The 17500-nt window shown below is 52.5% G+C and overlaps 5 protein-coding genes across 5 annotated transcripts; 3 read left to right on the top strand and 2 right to left on the bottom strand.

Moving 5' to 3' along the window:
- Nucleotides 1-1900: 1900 nt before the first annotated feature.
- FIBRA_01944 (uncharacterized protein) lies at nt 1901-4870 on the bottom strand (the record flags this gene model as incomplete). Its single annotated transcript, XM_012323812.1, has 6 exons — nt 1901-2119; nt 2184-3296; nt 3351-3482; nt 3533-3886; nt 4256-4482; nt 4627-4870. The coding sequence occupies 6 exons, from the start codon at nt 4868-4870 to the stop codon at nt 1901-1903; spliced, it is 2289 nt and encodes a 762-aa protein (XP_012179202.1).
- A 489-nt stretch (nt 4871-5359) lies between these two features.
- FIBRA_01943 (uncharacterized protein) lies at nt 5360-10999 on the top strand (the record flags this gene model as incomplete). Its single annotated transcript, XM_012323811.1, has 13 exons — nt 5360-5505; nt 5660-5703; nt 5775-5792; nt 5861-6090; nt 6145-6211; nt 6282-6559; nt 6630-6743; nt 7532-7570; nt 7646-7733; nt 7792-8159; nt 8300-8354; nt 8413-8585; nt 8666-10999. 13 exons carry the CDS (start codon nt 5360-5362, stop codon nt 10997-10999), a joined length of 3954 nt encoding a protein of 1317 aa, XP_012179201.1.
- Nucleotides 11000-11731: 732 nt separating this feature from the next.
- FIBRA_01942 (uncharacterized protein) lies at nt 11732-13148 on the bottom strand (the record flags this gene model as incomplete). The annotated part of the gene is made up of 7 exons (XM_012323810.1): nt 11732-11765; nt 11820-11969; nt 12056-12183; nt 12244-12369; nt 12438-12566; nt 12630-12874; nt 12935-13148. 7 exons carry the CDS (start codon nt 13146-13148, stop codon nt 11732-11734), a joined length of 1026 nt encoding a protein of 341 aa, XP_012179200.1.
- Nucleotides 13149-14035: 887 nt separating this feature from the next.
- FIBRA_01941 (uncharacterized protein) lies at nt 14036-15025 on the top strand (the record flags this gene model as incomplete). Its single annotated transcript, XM_012323809.1, has 1 exon — nt 14036-15025. The coding sequence occupies one exon, from the start codon at nt 14036-14038 to the stop codon at nt 15023-15025; it is 990 nt and encodes a 329-aa protein (XP_012179199.1).
- Nucleotides 15026-16564: 1539 nt separating this feature from the next.
- FIBRA_01940 (uncharacterized protein) lies at nt 16565-17160 on the top strand (the record flags this gene model as incomplete). The annotated part of the gene is made up of 3 exons (XM_012323808.1): nt 16565-16616; nt 16667-16729; nt 16784-17160. 3 exons carry the CDS (start codon nt 16565-16567, stop codon nt 17158-17160), a joined length of 492 nt encoding a protein of 163 aa, XP_012179198.1.
- Nucleotides 17161-17500: the final 340 nt, after the last annotated feature.

Here is a 17500-nt window from a genome sequence, read left to right as displayed (position 1 = left end):
CTTTCAGCCGTACCCTTCAGCTTTATGTAAATCAGCCTAAGTACGTACGAATCGACTGCGCACAACGCAGTGCTAGTACCGCTTTCAGCAACTCTTCGGATTTTGGGTATGTCTGTCCATTGTCCATTCTTTGAACGTAATTTTCAGGCCGTCTCCCGGTGGCTGCGCATTACATGGATTGACAACAGCCGCGAGGCTTCCCTAGCTTCCCTGTTGTCTACTTTGTCTATTTTCAGTTGACTGCGCACGGTTTACCGTGAGAATCTGGCTGTGCATCCTATGTATTTCCAGCCTGTGCGAAATTGTATCACTGTGCCTCTAGCACGATTAAAAGTATACATCTTTCTTCTGATCGCTTTCGTAAAGTCATCGGAGCCGGGAGGAGTCGCCACTGTGCCAGAAAGTACCAGCCCTTTCTGTCAGCCCGACGTACGTGAATATCGCGTCTCTCTGTATAGTTCTCGAACTCGAGTGCGCGAACTTATTATGTGGCTGTCAGACACAGAGCATGAGAAATGTACTCGACATGACAGAAGATTTGTATCGCCTTCATCTTACGCGGTTACATCCGATAGCCTCGTCGTTTGCAAGCACCCTTACAACCACCCCTAGATCAATCGGTGCTGACGAACCACGGACATGCGAATGGCCCATTTTCAGACAGATTCAGACCATTCCTGGCTCTTTCCCTTGTGTGCAGAGCTGTTATTATTCTCTGATCGGCGAAAAAACTCCGTATTGGATATTGATCATGCTCCTGAAGATGGCCCATTCGGAGGGAGGAGCAATTCGACGATTCGGCGTCACTCTTGTTCATACGCTGGGATCTCAATCATCGTGGACGAAGATGGTCGACTCCGGATCATCGACTGGGTGTGGTCGGGCATATCCGCCCTGGTTTGAGTACATCGCAATGCTGAGGCATGCGAATAATGGGTATACTAACCATTGAGCTTTGGGAGTGGTTGATTCCTTTCGTTTGTCTACTTCTGAGTCAAGCAAGAGAAGTGGCTGTCGGAAATGCAGCAGAACTTTCGTTACGCGGTGTAGCTGGCCATGGTCGATGAATGTTTCAAAATTCAGCTTACTGGGGCTTGGCTGCGGAAAACGAGCCTTTGGACCTAGCAAAGCTATAAATGCAACTATGTGAGTCAATTCAAGCGTACGTTTCCATAGTCACCGACATATATGATCTAGATCTTATTGAAAGACAAAGAAGACCGTGTATGATAGCACATTGAATGGGTCTTGTATCTGTTCCTGTACATTGTGATAAATATCATGGACAAAATCGAGTCAAATTGACTATTTCCTGAGTAAAAGTTTCGATGTATTGCGCGAACTGCTCTCCTTAACGATAAAGCAGTTATAACAGCCATCGAATATGATGGTACAAGAATTGAGGGAGTCGTCAGACATCATGAAAGGGCGCTGATACTTCCCTGGATACTGAAGTCAGCTTGTGCTGTTTTTCTGCCCCGACTTGTGCGATACGGTGGTGGAAATGTCTGAAGACATGTACAACGTCTGACCATTGCGAGCGCATCACGTTAAGGGGACATGGGAATGTCCCGTTTATCAATCACTAAATTAAGGGTCCCAAGTCGGGCCAGATTTTTCAAAGTACATAGCACAAGATTTATGTCGCCTTCATTGGCTACTACTTAATGCATCTGGCATCAGCTTCACCGTACACCGAACTCGTGAATCACAAATACCCTCGAAGATGCTGCATCCCAAATCTTGGAACGTTTAAGAAACACGTTACAGGTCCAATTCGAAATTATCGAAACAGAGACAGATATCACAGTTACATAGCCGGAAGAACTTGAGGACATTAACGCACAAAGTACACTATATGAACATATTCAACTATCTGTACAAGGGTCCACGTCCGACATCACAAGCCCTCCGTGAATCGGCTCTCAGCAGGAGCACCTGGGTGTGTATCCCCAATATCCTCCGAGTCAGTATGTTCGTGATCTTCCTCTGGGGCGGCGTGAGGAACTCGGCCTTCGGGCGCTTTATCCTGTTGCCGCCTGCTGGGCTTGCGGGCGATATCAGCGCCTTCGTCGAGTATACCGTTCTCATCGCCGTTCCTCCGGGGCTTTTTGTCCGCCTATAATAAGCCGATCTTTAAGTCCATTGCGTTCCGTTATGCTACGACACCGCGGTCAGCGCACCGTATATCCATCCGCTCCGTATTCCGCATCTCGCGCCTTATGCGGGTATCCAGGGGGCCCACCCTCCTCTTCCTCCTCCCCCTCCCCCATTTCCGGTGCCTGCTCATATACCTCCTCGTCCTCCTGCTCCTCCTCTACGCTCGATCCCTCTTCTTCTTCCTCCTCCTCTTCACTCGCATAACCTGCTGCGCGTACGGCTGCGGCAACTGGTCCACTGCGTTCCATCTGTTCACTCGCAACCAGGTAGCGTGCGCATAACATCCGGACGTCGTTCCACCACTCCATCATATCTTCATGAGAGCGACCCCGGAACGTCCACGCCCGTCCGCTACCTCCAGCGCCACGACCGGTGAACGAACTCGTCAAGCCGCGCAGCGAGCCCGTGCGCACAGTACCTGTGCCATCCTTACGCTCCTCGATGTGGAATTTGTGGCTCTTCACTGAGGGTGAGCTTGGTGGTCCGAGGGTACACATTGGGAGGAAGAGGCTGTAAGAAGGCTTGTCCGCCAGAGCAGGGTCGGAAGACGAGTATTCGTGCAGGAAGCCTGCAGGAGTAAGGACATAATAGCCTTCGCGATAAGTGCGCGTGTAACGCTTCTTCCGCTCCAGAAGTCCAGTGTGAACAGCAATAACAGAAGGATCCTCTTTTGATGGGTAATTGATATTCTGCGGATCTCGCAAAGGGGTCTCTGGGTCCACGAGATGGTCCTCGCGTGCGGCAAACGCAATCCACTCGCGGTCCGGGGGCAGCGCAGCCATATCCCGCTCGAGCGTATTCCAAGTGTCTCGGAGATTGTTGTCCATACGAGTACGCCATTCGGCAAAAGTCGCCCAAGCTGACTGTAGTGCCTGGATGAGAGATGCTTCGAAGACAGCAGAGGAAGACTGGGTGAGTAGAAGCGACTTCTGTAGAGCATTCTCGGTGTGAACCTGCTTGAGAAGCTGGCGAGAGACGGACTGGTTTGCAACATATGGGTCGGACTTTGCGGTAACACTCAGAGGTGTGTTCTTGAGGATAGATATGTCCGTTCCTAAGTCACCGATGAGCTTTGCGGATAATTCACGTTCCTTTGCGACAGCCGTAGCGAGCTTTCCGGTATCGTTTTGAATATTCTATGTACCCCTCGTCAGGGACATATACATACATGATACATACATAAAGCATACCTTGATGTGAGCCTTGATCTCCACGCGTAATTTCTGGAGATGCTGAACAATGGAGCCATCTACAGTACGACCAAGGTTTGCGTGCTGGTCTGCAATAGCACGAGTCTTGTCTCTAATGCCATAATATATGTCCTAGAAGTATATGTTAGCTTAGGCAGCCACGCTATCGCACTATGACGCACTTGTAATCCACCCTCTCCTAAAAACTGATTGCCAGAGCGGAAAGGGACCTGGACGACGCCGGCCAGTTTGGTCATTTCCCTCGCGACATTGTTCTCGATATCCGCAATGCCCTCGAAATAGGCGATGAGCTGCTTGACAATGATCTTCCAAGCTGTAAAACGTTCGATAAGAATGTCGGAGGGGCGGAGGTCGTGAGGGGCAATGGACTTTTTGATGAGCGACTGGCTGCGGGACACAGAGGAGCCATGCTTGCTGCCACGCGACACAGAGGTCGCACGAGAGATAGAGACGGAGTCGTTGTTCATGGCGGCGACGAGAGAGAGGAAAGGGTGGGTGTGCGGAAAGCAAAGGGGCTGCAAGCCACGCTATATGAGCGGAGCCCAGTAGTTGCTGAGCGAGGAACGCGGGCACATGTTTCCAACGCCTCCAACGTCCAAGACTCAACGCGAATCGCCCGCGTCTGACGTCACCGTCCCTCTTTCGGCAATTTCTCCGCACACATAGCACTTGTTTAGACATAGCCCACAGCACTCGTGTGATTAATGCGAGACATTCGCTGCACGGCACAGAAAGATAACAGCAAGTCTATTCTACTTTGTAACCAATCAAACTCCTTCGGCCGACGATTTCTCCAATCTGCATTCACGACCAGTCGGGGAAGGAATTTAGGCGGGAGACAAGTACAGTCAGTAAAAATCTGCGGTAGACAAGAAATGGCGTACCTTGAAGATACCATACGCTTCGACTGCGTATATGCCGACTTTTGCCCAGTCGCCTGACCGCACGAGTTCACGCCAGTAGGCCGGATTGCTCGCGCGCGACCAGAGTGTCGAGTACGCGCTCGTGACGGTCGACATAGACGTTGGTGGCTGCAAACGCTCAGCGACGTAAACCTGTTTCAGGAACTCGCGCGCGACAGAGAAGTTGTACGTGAGAGGTTGGCGGTAAGCTGTGGAAAATGTGGAGGGTATCAGCATCAACCAAACGTCTTGGAGAACAGTATAGCGGGTCGCTAAGCGTGCACATAATACAGATAATGCGGCAAGCTTGTTGGAGGCCTGAAAACCCGAGTGACACGAGACAGCACACGCACCTCCGAGCATGTTCCCTGCTTTCTCCCCAACAGGCCCCAACACCTTCTTGCCCATCTCGACAGCCTCGCCTAGACGCTTCTGCACAATGGCCATCGCATCTTGGGCCCTTTTCTGCGCCTCCGCCGAGTTCAAGTTCCCGCCAGGCGTGCCCGAGGCGAACCGTTGCTGTTGTGCACCAGGGACGCGGCGCGGGCGCAAGGCTTGCGCAAGTTGAAATCGAGAGGCGGGTGATATGCGCGCCATCGTGGTCTCTGTGCACCGATTAACTAGGCTCTACGTGCAATACGAAGTGAGTGGGTATGGGTTTGGACAACGACGGAGTCCCGGGCGTGGGCGGTGGTGACGAGAATTGCGCTGTCCGTGCCGGGAAGAGACGGAGGGCGCCCGACTCGGGGCATCCGGCGCGTTCGGCGCATTTCCGCAGTGAGGCGGCCGGCCGGGGTGGCGGGAACACGGGAGAGCCGTGAGGGTCATCGCGATCGGCCGGGCAGCTTATCTTATCCGATTCACAACCCGTCTCCTCTGCTACTCAATGTAGGAGCACTGTCCAGCCTGCTCTCGACCTTTATCTTTGCTCTTGATTCTCGTTGCCGAGCGCCTGTGCGGAGGTGGTCCATATATTTCAGACACTGCTCCATCTTGCTTTTCGTACATCTCTCATAGCCCACGTCCTAACCCATAGTCCATCGAGAGACTATAGGAGTCTGCTTGAATCTTAAAGATATCCAAACCATGTCTACCTCTACCGAGTCGTATCTCTCGCATGCCCGTTACGGGAAGGATAAAGTGCGCGTGTTCCGCGTTGTACGCGAAGGAAAGTGGCACCACGTCGTCGAATACAATGTCACTGCGCTCTTGGAAGGAGCGATCGACATCAGGTATGTCCGTCTTTCCTCCCGTCGAGATGATCGGGGTGAGTGGTAGCGCGGTGGGCGGCTCCCCATCGACGGTGGTTGTTCGATTATGAAGGGATAGTCGCGGGATGTGCATTCGTCGTGTTTGTGGACGTGCTTACGCATATGCTTCTGGCAGCTATACAAAGGCGGATAACTCGGTTGTGGTAGCCACCGATTCAAGTACGTACACCAATCTCTGCACCTCCTTATCTCCATGCCTGTTCACTGACACACGGTCATCTCTTCGTCAGTTAAAAACATCACATACTGTGTGTGCTCCCTCACCCCTCTCATGCCAGTTTGAATGTCTCACACTGCCCACCGCGTGCGTTCGCAGACCTCGCCAAGATCTCGCCGCATGTTTTGTATCCCGAGCGCTTCGCCATTCACCTTGGGACGCATCTCGTCTCGAAGTATGCTCACATAAACAAGGCATTCATTAAGATTGAAAAGCTGCGATGGGCACGCATTCCGATCAAAACGGGAGTCGAGGGGCAAGAGGAGATCAAGCTCCACCCGCACTCGTTTTACCGTGATGGTGAGGATAAGCGCTTCACGAGTGTTGAGGTGAGTGGGGTGGGTGTGAGAGCGAATGGAGCCGATCTAACTTGTGGTTGGAAGATTGATGCGACAGAGGACAAAGATAACATTAGAGCGAAAGTCACTTCTGGTATTACCGATCTGCTGGGTAAGCCTTCCTCCCGGGCACACTTACGGTTGCATATATTCGCCTCGTATCTTATTCACATTTACCGCAGTGCTGAAGTCTACCGGCTCGGCTTTCGAGTCGTTCATCCGCGACGAATACACCACACTCGTTGAGGTAGACGATCGGATCTTCAGCACGTCGATCGACTTGTCGTACGTTTATAAGCCATTCAATGTCTCCGCGCCCTTGGACGAGAAGAAGCTCGTCGTGAATATTGAAGGCAAGGACGCGGAGGTGGGGACGCCATGGGATGGTGAGACGGTGTCTGATAGTGCGAGGAAGATCACGCTAGATGTCTTTGCGGAAGACGAGAGTGCAAGTGTCCAGGTGCGTTGGTGTAGTGGCCCAATTCGAGTGTACCGAGAAACGAAACTCAACAGCTCTGGTATATATGCAGGCGACGCTATACAAGATGGCGCAGCAAATACTAGCGCAGAATCCGTATGTCGAGAGCGCGACGTACGCTCTGCCGAACAAGCACTATGTCCCGGTGGACATGCGGTATATTGGGGTGGATAACATGTCACCGTTGAGTATTTGTTTTGCCTTTTTCTTTCTTATCGGCATCTCTCGTCTTCGGTGACTCTGTTCGATCTTGATCTCGTGGGATGAGACACCATCAATGGGGGGGCTTATGGCATTGGCGCTATCCCCGGTTGTGTCGGAGGGATCTGTTCGACGGCGATGAGAAGCACCCGAGTCGTCGCTGGCGAGCAGATCTCCGCGGAGGAGGACGGCGCGGACATGACGCATGCAGCACGAGTACGTACAACGCACTTGGCGTGTCGTCTGTGGTCGGATATCAAACGACGGATGGCGACGGGGGTTGCGATGCTTGTGCCAGCGCGCGGTTATTGAACGACGTGATGTGATGATGGTGTCTGTCAGGGAGAGGGCGGACGGCCCACGGGACGAGGCATCCGCGCTAGCTATTGTGCTATGCCCACTAGGGCAGTGCAGAAGAGGGCGACAGATGCGCAAATGCGTTGAGGGTAGGAAGGTCGAGCACATGACGGAGAAAGTGGGGGGCCGGAGGAAATGGCGGCGAGCTTCGAGATCGTTATCTGGGACGAGTGCGTCCGGGGTGCTGCCAGGATCTCTGGGGCACGATGTGATTGGGCGGCACGGGAGAGGTGTGAGACGGGGGACTGATTCGCATGGACAATTATGCGGGGTGCTAGAAGACGAGCGGGACCTGGTGGTTGTCAGAGTGGGTGAAAGCGGGGGACATTTTTTATATCCTCGCTGGCGGATGGGATGCGAGTGCGACGAGACTGACCCGAGACATGTTTCTCGTAGGGCAAAGGCGGAGGTGTTTGTGCCCCTCACGGCCCCGAGGTGAGTGCGCAGGCCCCCGAGGCGCACATGGAACCAAGCTAAAGTGACGTGACCGTGACAGCGGACTGATCTCAGCAACCATCTCACGCAAGTGACGATGACGTCACCGCTCCACAACGCCAGTCTACTCCGCAGCAGCCGTTTCTGGGGGCGCTGACTGTGGGTTGGGAGACCGCGCGCGAGCGAGCGATTCCTCGCTGCTCAGCTTGCACGCGGCGCAGGCTTCCAGGCTGGCGGAGTTGCAATGCATGTATTTCTATGGCGTATACAAATAAAGAGCGTGACAGGCGAATGCGTGAAACGCCGCGGCGTGACGGGCGATAGGGCGATGACGTCAGGGGAAGGGTCACCCGTCGGCGTCTTTATGGCCTCTGTCGGGCTCTGTCCCTCTTCGCTTTCCTTCTCTCCACCAGTCCACCAGCACTGTCCTCCACTCGCCCTCGCTGCCATGGCCGGCGACCACAAGGTCCGTCTCGTCGTCCGCGACCTCCCCCTCGTTCCCAACGCTCACCGCTCCTCCGTCTACAGTGTCCCGTATGTCAGTCAACGTTCACCCGCCCTCAGCATGTCGCAAGACATATGCGTTCCCGTAAGTTTGCTCCATCCCTCTCCACCTTAACCTCTCCTCCAACACAACATCTCTCCCGCCGTGGAGTGCTTCCGATTGCCCACCCCGCCTTTGTCTGACTCATCACTGTCCCGTGCCGACTGCTGATCATTGTCTCTCAGACACCGGCGATCGGCCGTATAAATGCCAACATTGTGGAGACCAGTTTGCGCGAAGGTTTGTTGTTGCCTCGCTGTCCAGCTTTTCAACATGCTCACTTAGCGTTGACTCTCAGCGATCTGCTCTCGCGACATGTCAATAAATGCCATGCAGCAGAGAAACCACCCACCACTACTGCTCCTAATCGTCGTAAAGGCTCTGCTGCTGCTTCCCGCGCAACGACTTCAAAGCAAGCTTGTGACCAATGTGTCCAATCAAGTCTTCCTTGTGATGGAGCAAACCCGTGCTGTTAGCATCTTTATTTCACGTGCCGTGCATGAGTTTTTATTGATTTCCGCACCCTCTCGTTCACAGCCAAGTGCTTGCAGCGGAAGTGCCGGTGCACCTATGTCAAGTTCCACCGTCAAACTGCCCCCGCAGGTCCAGGACATCCTGTTCCCACCCAGTCCAATCAATCTGGTCGACATGGTCTTACCCAGGGTTCCTCTCGTCTTCCTGACGACTTTATTCTCCCCTCCCCGCAGGGCTCATTCGGCTTCCCTTCCCTTTATCCCCCCAACACTAATTCCAACGCAGAGTTCGCGATGCCCCAAGCTTCAGCCACAATGTATCCCCACGGGTATCCTAACACAGCGCTTGATCCCCGTGAATCTGCCGCTGCTCTCGCGATATCTGCCAACACCCGCGATTCTTTAAACGACTCACCCGATGCTTTGGCTAGATATCGTGCCCAGGCTGAGCTCCTCTCTCGCGCCGGGGTGCTTCCCAATGGCTCCCTCGCAGTCGGCGCTCCTGCTCATCCTGCTGAAGGCGTCATACCCGCCCACACGTTATACGGCGATCCGCAGGCGCAGGCGCATTTCAATCGCTATTCAATCTCCATGCCAGCGAATACCTCTTGGGCACAATCGCATGACACCCATCAGCAGCAGTCGTTTCATGCCGTGGATGCCCAGCGCAAGGAGTACGAGTCGGCCTATGCAACCTCGAGGCAGTCCTTTCCTGTGCGAGAGGGAGGACCAGTCACAGGTGCAGGTGAACCAACACTTCAGACCCATCCTCCCACACATGGTGCATCATTTCCGCCCGTATCCTCCTCAAATGGAAGCAGCTACCACGTCCAAGGTCTCGCCTTCCACCGAGCAGAAGACCTAAGCGATGATTTTGGCAGCGACGGAGGTAGTACTAATCACTCACGTTCAATACCCGGAAGCGCCAACTCGAGTCAGGTCCATCTTCCATCACCAGATACCCACAACCAGAACATGCGACAAAGCACATATAGCCTCCCTGGCTTTACACATTTGGAATCCATGCAGAACATGCAGAATGGAAATCCGCCTTCCCAGAACCATAATGATAGCACGAATAAGCACGAATACGGAAGCAGTGTGTTCGGAAATGATTCCCAGGGTGAGGGAGGCTTCTCATCCGCGTTCGGACTCATGTCGCTCGATGACCCAAACGTTCTGGCTGGGTTCTCCGCAGATTCCGCTCCCTTTTTTTCCCACCTATCGTCGCAGCCGGGTTCTCAATCGAACCAACATGGTTCCATGAGTAGCCTGAGTTTTCCTACTCCTACGCAGGATCTGATCGCGGCGATGAAAACGGGAAAGAGCGATATGGACTCGAAGGAAATGCGAGACTTTTGGAAGATGTACGTTCGCACACCTCTTAGTGGACCTGGGGGTGCAAACGCGCTTTCGCTTGTAACCCCCACGGGTACGGGCCAAATATTGGGCCGCCCATCACCTTCACGACGTCATTCGAGGGTTGCATCGCTTCCGAGTATGAAGACCCCGCCGCTGAACGGGGATGCTCTCACCGGACCGTACCCGCCCTCGACTCGTCACAATATTAATGCCGGTCACCAAGCGTCGCACGGGGAACCTGGGCGAGAAAAGCTTGAAGATGGAGATAATGCGTTCTCGTCGATGCGCACTACACTATACGACGCAGATGACCTGAAAAGCTATGAGCAAGCAGTTTTGGCGCGAAAAACGTCCATTAATCTGAATCTCGTACCGAAGCGCAGAGGCACTATGCCAGGGGGAACAACCATTCCGAGTGAGCTGCAACATTCGGGGCAGAATCAAAATGTGCACACGAGTAAAAGCGCCAGCCCGGTTGTCCCTCACCTGCCTCCCCCTTCTTCCTATGTGCCGAATAAAATCCCAGATCTTTTAAACCGGCCCTCATCCACGGCATCCAATTCCTCGTCTTTGGCACACGCGTTCGGTAATACTGATCACAGTGGACAGGTGCAGCCACAATCGCGCCCATCATCGCAAAGTGGCCCCCAGACATTTCGTCCTCCCTCGGTCGAGTCCAGTACAGTCATTGGGAGCGAAATTGGGACCGATTCTGATTCGTTATACCGGCCGTCGTTCAAGCGTCTCGCATCCCAGACTCTAGGACCTGAAAACACCAAACGGGCACTCCTCGGCCCTGCTGGTTGGGATGATGATGCCGTAGATGATGATGACGATGACGATGCGGAATTCACCATGAGGCGATCTGTCTCGGAGGCGGACCCCAGCACTGGAAACATCAAGTATGGTGGTGTTGCAGACCGCCCGATTGTTGGTTTATCGGATCGCCATCGTCGCTCGAGCTATCCCAGTGCGAGTGCGCCAATAACGCAGGGCAGTACGTCTATGCAGCCTCTCGTCCGAGGTGCGGAAGCGGCGTTGGGCACATAAGCGCGTGGCCTGGGTTATCCGGGTTCCCGGGAAGTGGCCGTGAGGTCCTGAAGCCCCGGTTTCGCGCGCGGATGGCCATTCACGATGTCCATGTGCGGCGTTCGGTGGTTATTGTAATGTTCTTCTAATGGCGTCTTTCAAGATGTCGGCGTGCGGACGTTTTTGTGTTGGCGATGCACGTCGAACTTTGTTTAGTATACCATACTGATACCTATTCATTCACAACCGCAGCCATATGCGGTGGAAATGTTTGTCGTTGTCTCACGAGCTATGCTTTGAGCATCCTTTGCATGTATTGCTGCCCATGTGTTTGGTCCTTTTCACATTCCCCGACTTTTGCTTGTTAGGTGATTGAATGCGCCCTTGATGTATAATTAGTAGCCATATGTACGAACAGAAGCTTGCTAGAGTGTGCATGATTGTGATACTGTAGTGACAAGTGCATATCATAGCTAACTGTGAGCACCTCAAGAATTCGGATTTGATCAGATGCAATCTTCATCAAAAGCCTCCTTGAACATATCATCGAATTGTGATGCTTATCATCGGTAATGTTTCGGGACCGTCGATGCGGCTGAAGCGGAGCTTACAGTACACCAAGCTCCATTACGATTTCACTACCGCTTCACATAAATGGTTGAAGAACATTGATACACCTTGCATAGTATACAACTCTACGATGCACATGGCGTCGCCTTGTTTGACTCAAATCAGTGCCGGGGTCACAGTGATTCACCATGCACGGTGTCCACCATCAACAATGATGCTATGGGTGAATAATCAGCACCTACGATGGGAATGGACGTCGAAGAATACACACTCGCTTCCCGTACAGTAGGTACTTGCGTCGCTGGCCAGCCAAGCAACGGCACCCCTGAGCTCGTCCGGGCGACCGAGCCGTCCCGTCGGATTTTGCGCAGACCAATTCTCCAGCAGACCCGGCTGTGAGTCCAGAAATTGTCCAGTAAGGCTGTGAGGGCGACAGAGTGAGCTTATCGTCACGCTTGGATTCCAGATCGCAAATTGGAACAAAAACTAGGGAGGAAATAAACGTACGTAGTGTAAATGTATCCCGGGCTGAGGGTGTTTACACGGATGCGCCGTGAAGCAAGCTCGCATGCCATGCTGCGACCCATTTGGAGGACGGCCGACTTGGAGGTGTTGTACGGTACCCATTTTTGGTGCTGGGGAAGCAGGAGTGGTCAGCCAGCATCGTCGAACGGCCAGGCGGGACGCGCACGAACCATATTGGTGATGCTGCCGCTCATGCTGGCAACGAGGATGATGCTGCCGCCGTTGCCGAAACGCTCCATCTGTCTGCCTGCAGCTTGGGCGGTGTACAAGACGCCATTGACGTTGATTCCCATGACCTATAACAGCGGCATGCGAGTTGAACATGGGTGTTGAGTTAGACTCACGCGTAAGGTGTGTGACATACCTCTGAAAACGTCTCTGCAGGGTATTGTAGGCAGTCGAAGTCCGGCCTGAGTATGCCCGCAGCGGCAATGCAAGTGTCCAGGCGACCCTCCTTCTCACCAATCTGCTCGCCTATCTTCCACATAGCATTCTAGTGATAACAATTTTTGTCAGGATGAGAGCGCTGCGCGCAATACAAATGTCTTGGACAGACCTGGTCGCGCACGTCGGCGGCGATGTACTCGAGACGGCCCTTGCCACTCATGCGTGAGATATACTGCTGCACCTTGTTCCACTCCTCCCCCGGAGTCCTGGGAAGGTCGACACAGTAGACAGCGCGGGAGCCGACTTCTAGGAGCGCCATGGCCATCTCGAGGCCGAGTCCGCGGTTCGCACCTGACACGAGCGCGACACGGTCAGCAAGCGAGAATTCTTTCTCGAGCAGGGTCGACTCGGCAGCTGTCAACGGTGAGAGTCAATTGAGGAAACTAGTGAGCCCAACATATGGTAAGGACGTACGTGCAGAGGATTCGGCGTTCTCGAGAGCAGCGGCAACACCGACAGGCGCGTAGGGCGGTAGCCAGCTTCGCTTTTGCTGTGCATGGACACTTGAGGGAGATTCACGAGAGGAGAGTGTATGCTTAGTGGTAGAAAAGCGTGCAAAGCAGGTAAGAGGGTTGGACGCAGAGAGGCTGGAGCTCTTGACGAGTGGTCGACCAAATCTTGCAATCATTCCGTCGAATCGATTTCGTACAGCTCTGAGCAACTTATTACGCAAAATCCAGGGATAGGTAATGGGTACGGATTTATATACTTGTGCCCGTGCGATAGGGGAGCGGGAGATGTTCGTCGTAGCATCATGGGGTCTGGCTGTGTCCCTGGGAGGTGGTCATGAGTGCTCTATAGATTGACGGCAGTGGCAGCGGCCGAGAATGCTCATCTTCGACAAGGAGTCAAGTGCCGAAGCAAAGAGCAGCTGGAAGCATTTCAATGTGAGGAAGTCCGTTGCAGGGTCAGATACACCGCTGAGTGGCTGGGACGACCATCTCGGTGCGATCATTTGAGATGCGCTGAACTGTGATTAGATGTAAATAGTTTAATATTGTTTCTCGCACCCAATCAAATGCACTGATGCTGTGATTATAATGCTATGGCAAGTAGATTACATAGTATGAGTTATGAGCAATTTCTTCTCGTAATTATGTAATTAGATACCATTGCAATGCAAAAATGCCTTCAAATCCCTAATCGTGCTCCTCCGACATCGATCTGTGGCCGGGGCACTGTCACTTGTTTCTTATATTGTTCTGTGTGTGGTGTTCCCTTCTTCTGGCGCAGTCTTCTCCCTCTCGTTCGCTTGCATTATATTGCGTTCGTTGATTCTTTTTGCCGCCGCAGGGTTGAATATTGATCGACTCTCCCCAGGCCTAAACCTCTCGTACTATTCAACGGTTCGATACCTGCGGTGGCGCAGCCTTTACAGACGAACTGGACATCAGTTGTGAAAGCAGACCATACTCAGTCCGTTGAGAAACCTCGTTCTGACACGCGCAGTGGGACCAAAAGGGGCTTCCTGACTTTGAACCACCACTCCTTCCCCATATCACATCTCATTTTGTGATGAATTTCTTCAAGTCGAAGCCGCGCACACCGCCAGACCTCGTCCGGGGACTCCGAGACGTGCTCTCCAAGCTCGAGGCGGGTCCCCCAGGGAGCGAGACGAGGCGAAAGGCAAATGAAGAGGTCGCGCGGAACCTTCAACAGATCAAGGCGATTCTGTATGGCGATGGTGACCCGCTCCCGGAGCTCGTCGCACAGCTCGCACAAGAGACATACAATACCGACTTGCTCTACCATTTGCTAGTGAATATTCACCGGCTTGAATTCGAGGCACGCAAGGACGTCGTCCAGATCTTCAACAACCTCCTTCGACGCCAGATTGGTGCTCGTTTCCCGACGGTCGACTACATTCGCTCGCGTGCAGACGTGTTATTTGCTGCATTTGACGGCTACAAGGATGAGGAGGTGGCTCTTAACACCGGCATGATTCTCCGGGAGATGCTTCGGCACGAGGAATTAGCCAAGACTCTGCTTCATTCTGACCAATTTTATACCTTTCCTCATTACATCGAAACGACGACGTTCGGTGTCTCGTGCGACGCGTTCGCGAACTTCAAAGAGACGCTTACGCGCCACAAGACGATGGTCGCGGAGTATCTAGACAAGAACTATGATCGCTTCTTCAGTTCGTTCTCGTCCCTAATTCTGTCACCCAACTATGTGACGAAACGGCAATCGCTGAAACTACTCGGCGAGATCCTGCTCGACCGGGCGAACTTCTCCGTCATGACACGGTATATTGCAAGCGAGACAAATCTGAAGACGATGATGAACCTACTCAGAGATAAGAGCAAGAACATCCAATTCGAAGCCTTCCATGTTTTCAAGGTCTTCGTGGCGAACCCAAAGAAACCGCCGCAAATTGAGATGATACTGAGACGGAACAAGGACAAGCTTCTTACGTTCCTCAAGAGCTTCCACAATGACAAAGAGGACGAACAATTCACGGATGAGAAACAGTTCCTGATTGTCCAGATACAGGGACTTTGAACAGGTATCCGTTCTCCCCTCCTCGACCTCCCGACCTTTCCCCTACCTTGCGTTGGTGACCAGTCGGGGCCCGTCCACTATCCCCCACCAACAGTCGTGCTACTCTTGGTCCGTCTCCCTAGGACTGTCTCACTCGACCCGCTCGCATCGACCTTCCTACGTACTCTGTAGCTTCGTCGCACATTCCCTCCCGTGGAATCCATGTGTATCACCAGCATCTACTCCGTTGTCGTCCTGTTCTGGCCTTCTTTATATCGACAATCGTCTCTGCCTGCTTTCTGATATCTATTGCCTCACGGCACACGTGTACTTTACGCAGCTTGAATCTCGCCTTGTTAGCGCATTTGACGATTGTAATGGATTTTCTTGGGTGGTGCTTACATCTCAGTTTTTCGCAGGTTGTGTTATAGTCCAATTTCAGATTGCATGAACTCGAACACGCGAGTCAAGGTGTTCACTCTGCTGGATTGTACTCTTTCTCCTATGATGCACTTCTGACCATGATCGGAACGACTTAATCGATGCATGGACTTGAAGCTACATTAGAATTGGCTCCTGCTGTTTGACAGGAATCTCTTGGCATAATTATTTGTCCAAAAAGCAGATGTCAAACGTAGAATTAGGGAAGACTATCAGAGCAGAGAGCATCGAAGACGTAGGTGCGTAAACGCATGCTTGTGCATTGAATAAACCGAGGTGCTGGCAAATAACGAGCAGTCTCAGGCTATGGTCAACAGATTCGGATGCTTCCATCTTGCGTGTTCGCGCTGCTGTCGTGAGTGTTGTCTAGTGAAAGTTAGCGCAGGAGGAACCCTCCCATCAGATTTCTTAATGATCCGAAGAAAGCACTAGGTCACCCCATATTCAATCTTTCGCTTGCGCCGGACTCTTTGATCTGCATATTTGTATTATTCAGGAGAACGTTCGCGAATCAGGCTTTTGCTTACGGGATGTACTCAATGACTGGTCTCAAGTGAGGCAAGTTATTGAGAGCGCATATTATCAATCGAATTGTGTCTATTTTTCTTAGAAACGAATATTGTGGATGGCGGTGACCTAGTATGATGTCAAACTTCTGAGCGAGTCGCTACATCTTAGGAGTTCGTTGGGGGAAGAGGCAGAAAATAGTGTTCTACTCATAAGGTCATATTACTTCGGTGTGTCATGCGGTGATACGTTGTCCCTTTGCTTGCGGTTTATTAGTCCCGTGCCTTGTGCGTTGTAGAGTCCTCACTCCATCAAAGTGAGAGTAGCCAAATTGGATGGAATGATGATGAGTTGAATACACCTCTTGCCTACCAGCCTCATCATCATGCTCACGGATGATCGTGCTGAATAGACATCGCACTTGCACAGGGTATGGCTAAGGCATGGTGCTCGACTTTATTTGGCAATCAGATGGTAATTGTGGAGAATGAGTGACGTCATATTTGCTGTCGTTCTGCATACATAAGGGTGCAACTCAAGTCCATTCTCGATCTGCAGCCCTTGAGCTTGGACGACGCATAAATTTCATCAATCTCCCCCCAGAAAAAAATCATGAGCGACGAGTACGCGAGCAGCGGTTTCCAGGGGTCATTGGTGAACGACTGTAAGGGGATTATCAGGTCATATTCACAGTGCTGAATTTTCATCCTGCAGCGCTTCAAACATCGCGCGGAGAAGGAACTTACGAGACTGGGAACTACCCGCCACCAGGAGATAGTGAGTAGTCTGTGGAGTCTCATAAACTTAGTGATATATTGGCAACGTTTGCAGCAACATCCTCCGGAGGCTACAGTTCGCGGAACACATGGACCAATCGTAGTCAGCGCGGGCATCTAGAGAACATGAGCGGCAGTGCTGAGGCTGGCCTTCTCGACCAGTCCGTGACAGGCGGGCCAATAGGCGATGAAATCGAGGACGCAAAGCAGGGTCAAGACGAACTGAGCCGGAAGAATTTCCATCATGAGGCTATCCGTGACTTTGGCGGGCCAAGCATTGGCATCACAGAAGGCTTGAATCCATACGGGAGGAATATTGACAGCAAAGATGAGGCAGCACAGATGTTGTCTTCGAGCCATAATGACGCAAGAGGGAGACGGTTTGAGAGCGAGCCAGCGGCCAGCAACGATGCGGACGCTGGTGCGGTCTAAACCCACACCAACGTCTGAACGCACAGGAAAGAGCGGTGATATAGGAAAGAAACATGTAGAGAACCGTTTGTACTAAGATTAGGGAAGTTCAAAGTTGACGCAGCTGGGCTCGCAGAAAGTTCTGCGGCGCAGATGTGCTTTTGGGCGCTAGAAAAAATGCGAGTTTCTTGAATATGCGGTCACACTGACTTTCCTGCGACCCAAGTGTGACCTTCGGTGCGATCACGCATGGCACGCCGCACGTCATCGACTACTCTTTGAGAATCCTACTATAGTCGGACGAAAAATTCGTACAGACTCTCAATCGCTTTAAAACAGTGATCTGTGTATAGTAGAATGG

This window comes from Fibroporia radiculosa (genome assembly GCF_000313525.1).
Source record: "Fibroporia radiculosa TFFH 294 genomic supercontigs, scaffold1001, whole genome shotgun sequence".
Classification (NCBI taxonomy): domain Eukaryota; kingdom Fungi; phylum Basidiomycota; class Agaricomycetes; order Polyporales; family Fibroporiaceae; genus Fibroporia; species Fibroporia radiculosa.
Note: the sequence above shows the minus strand (reverse complement) of the source record. Positions and strands in the feature narration are given on the sequence as shown.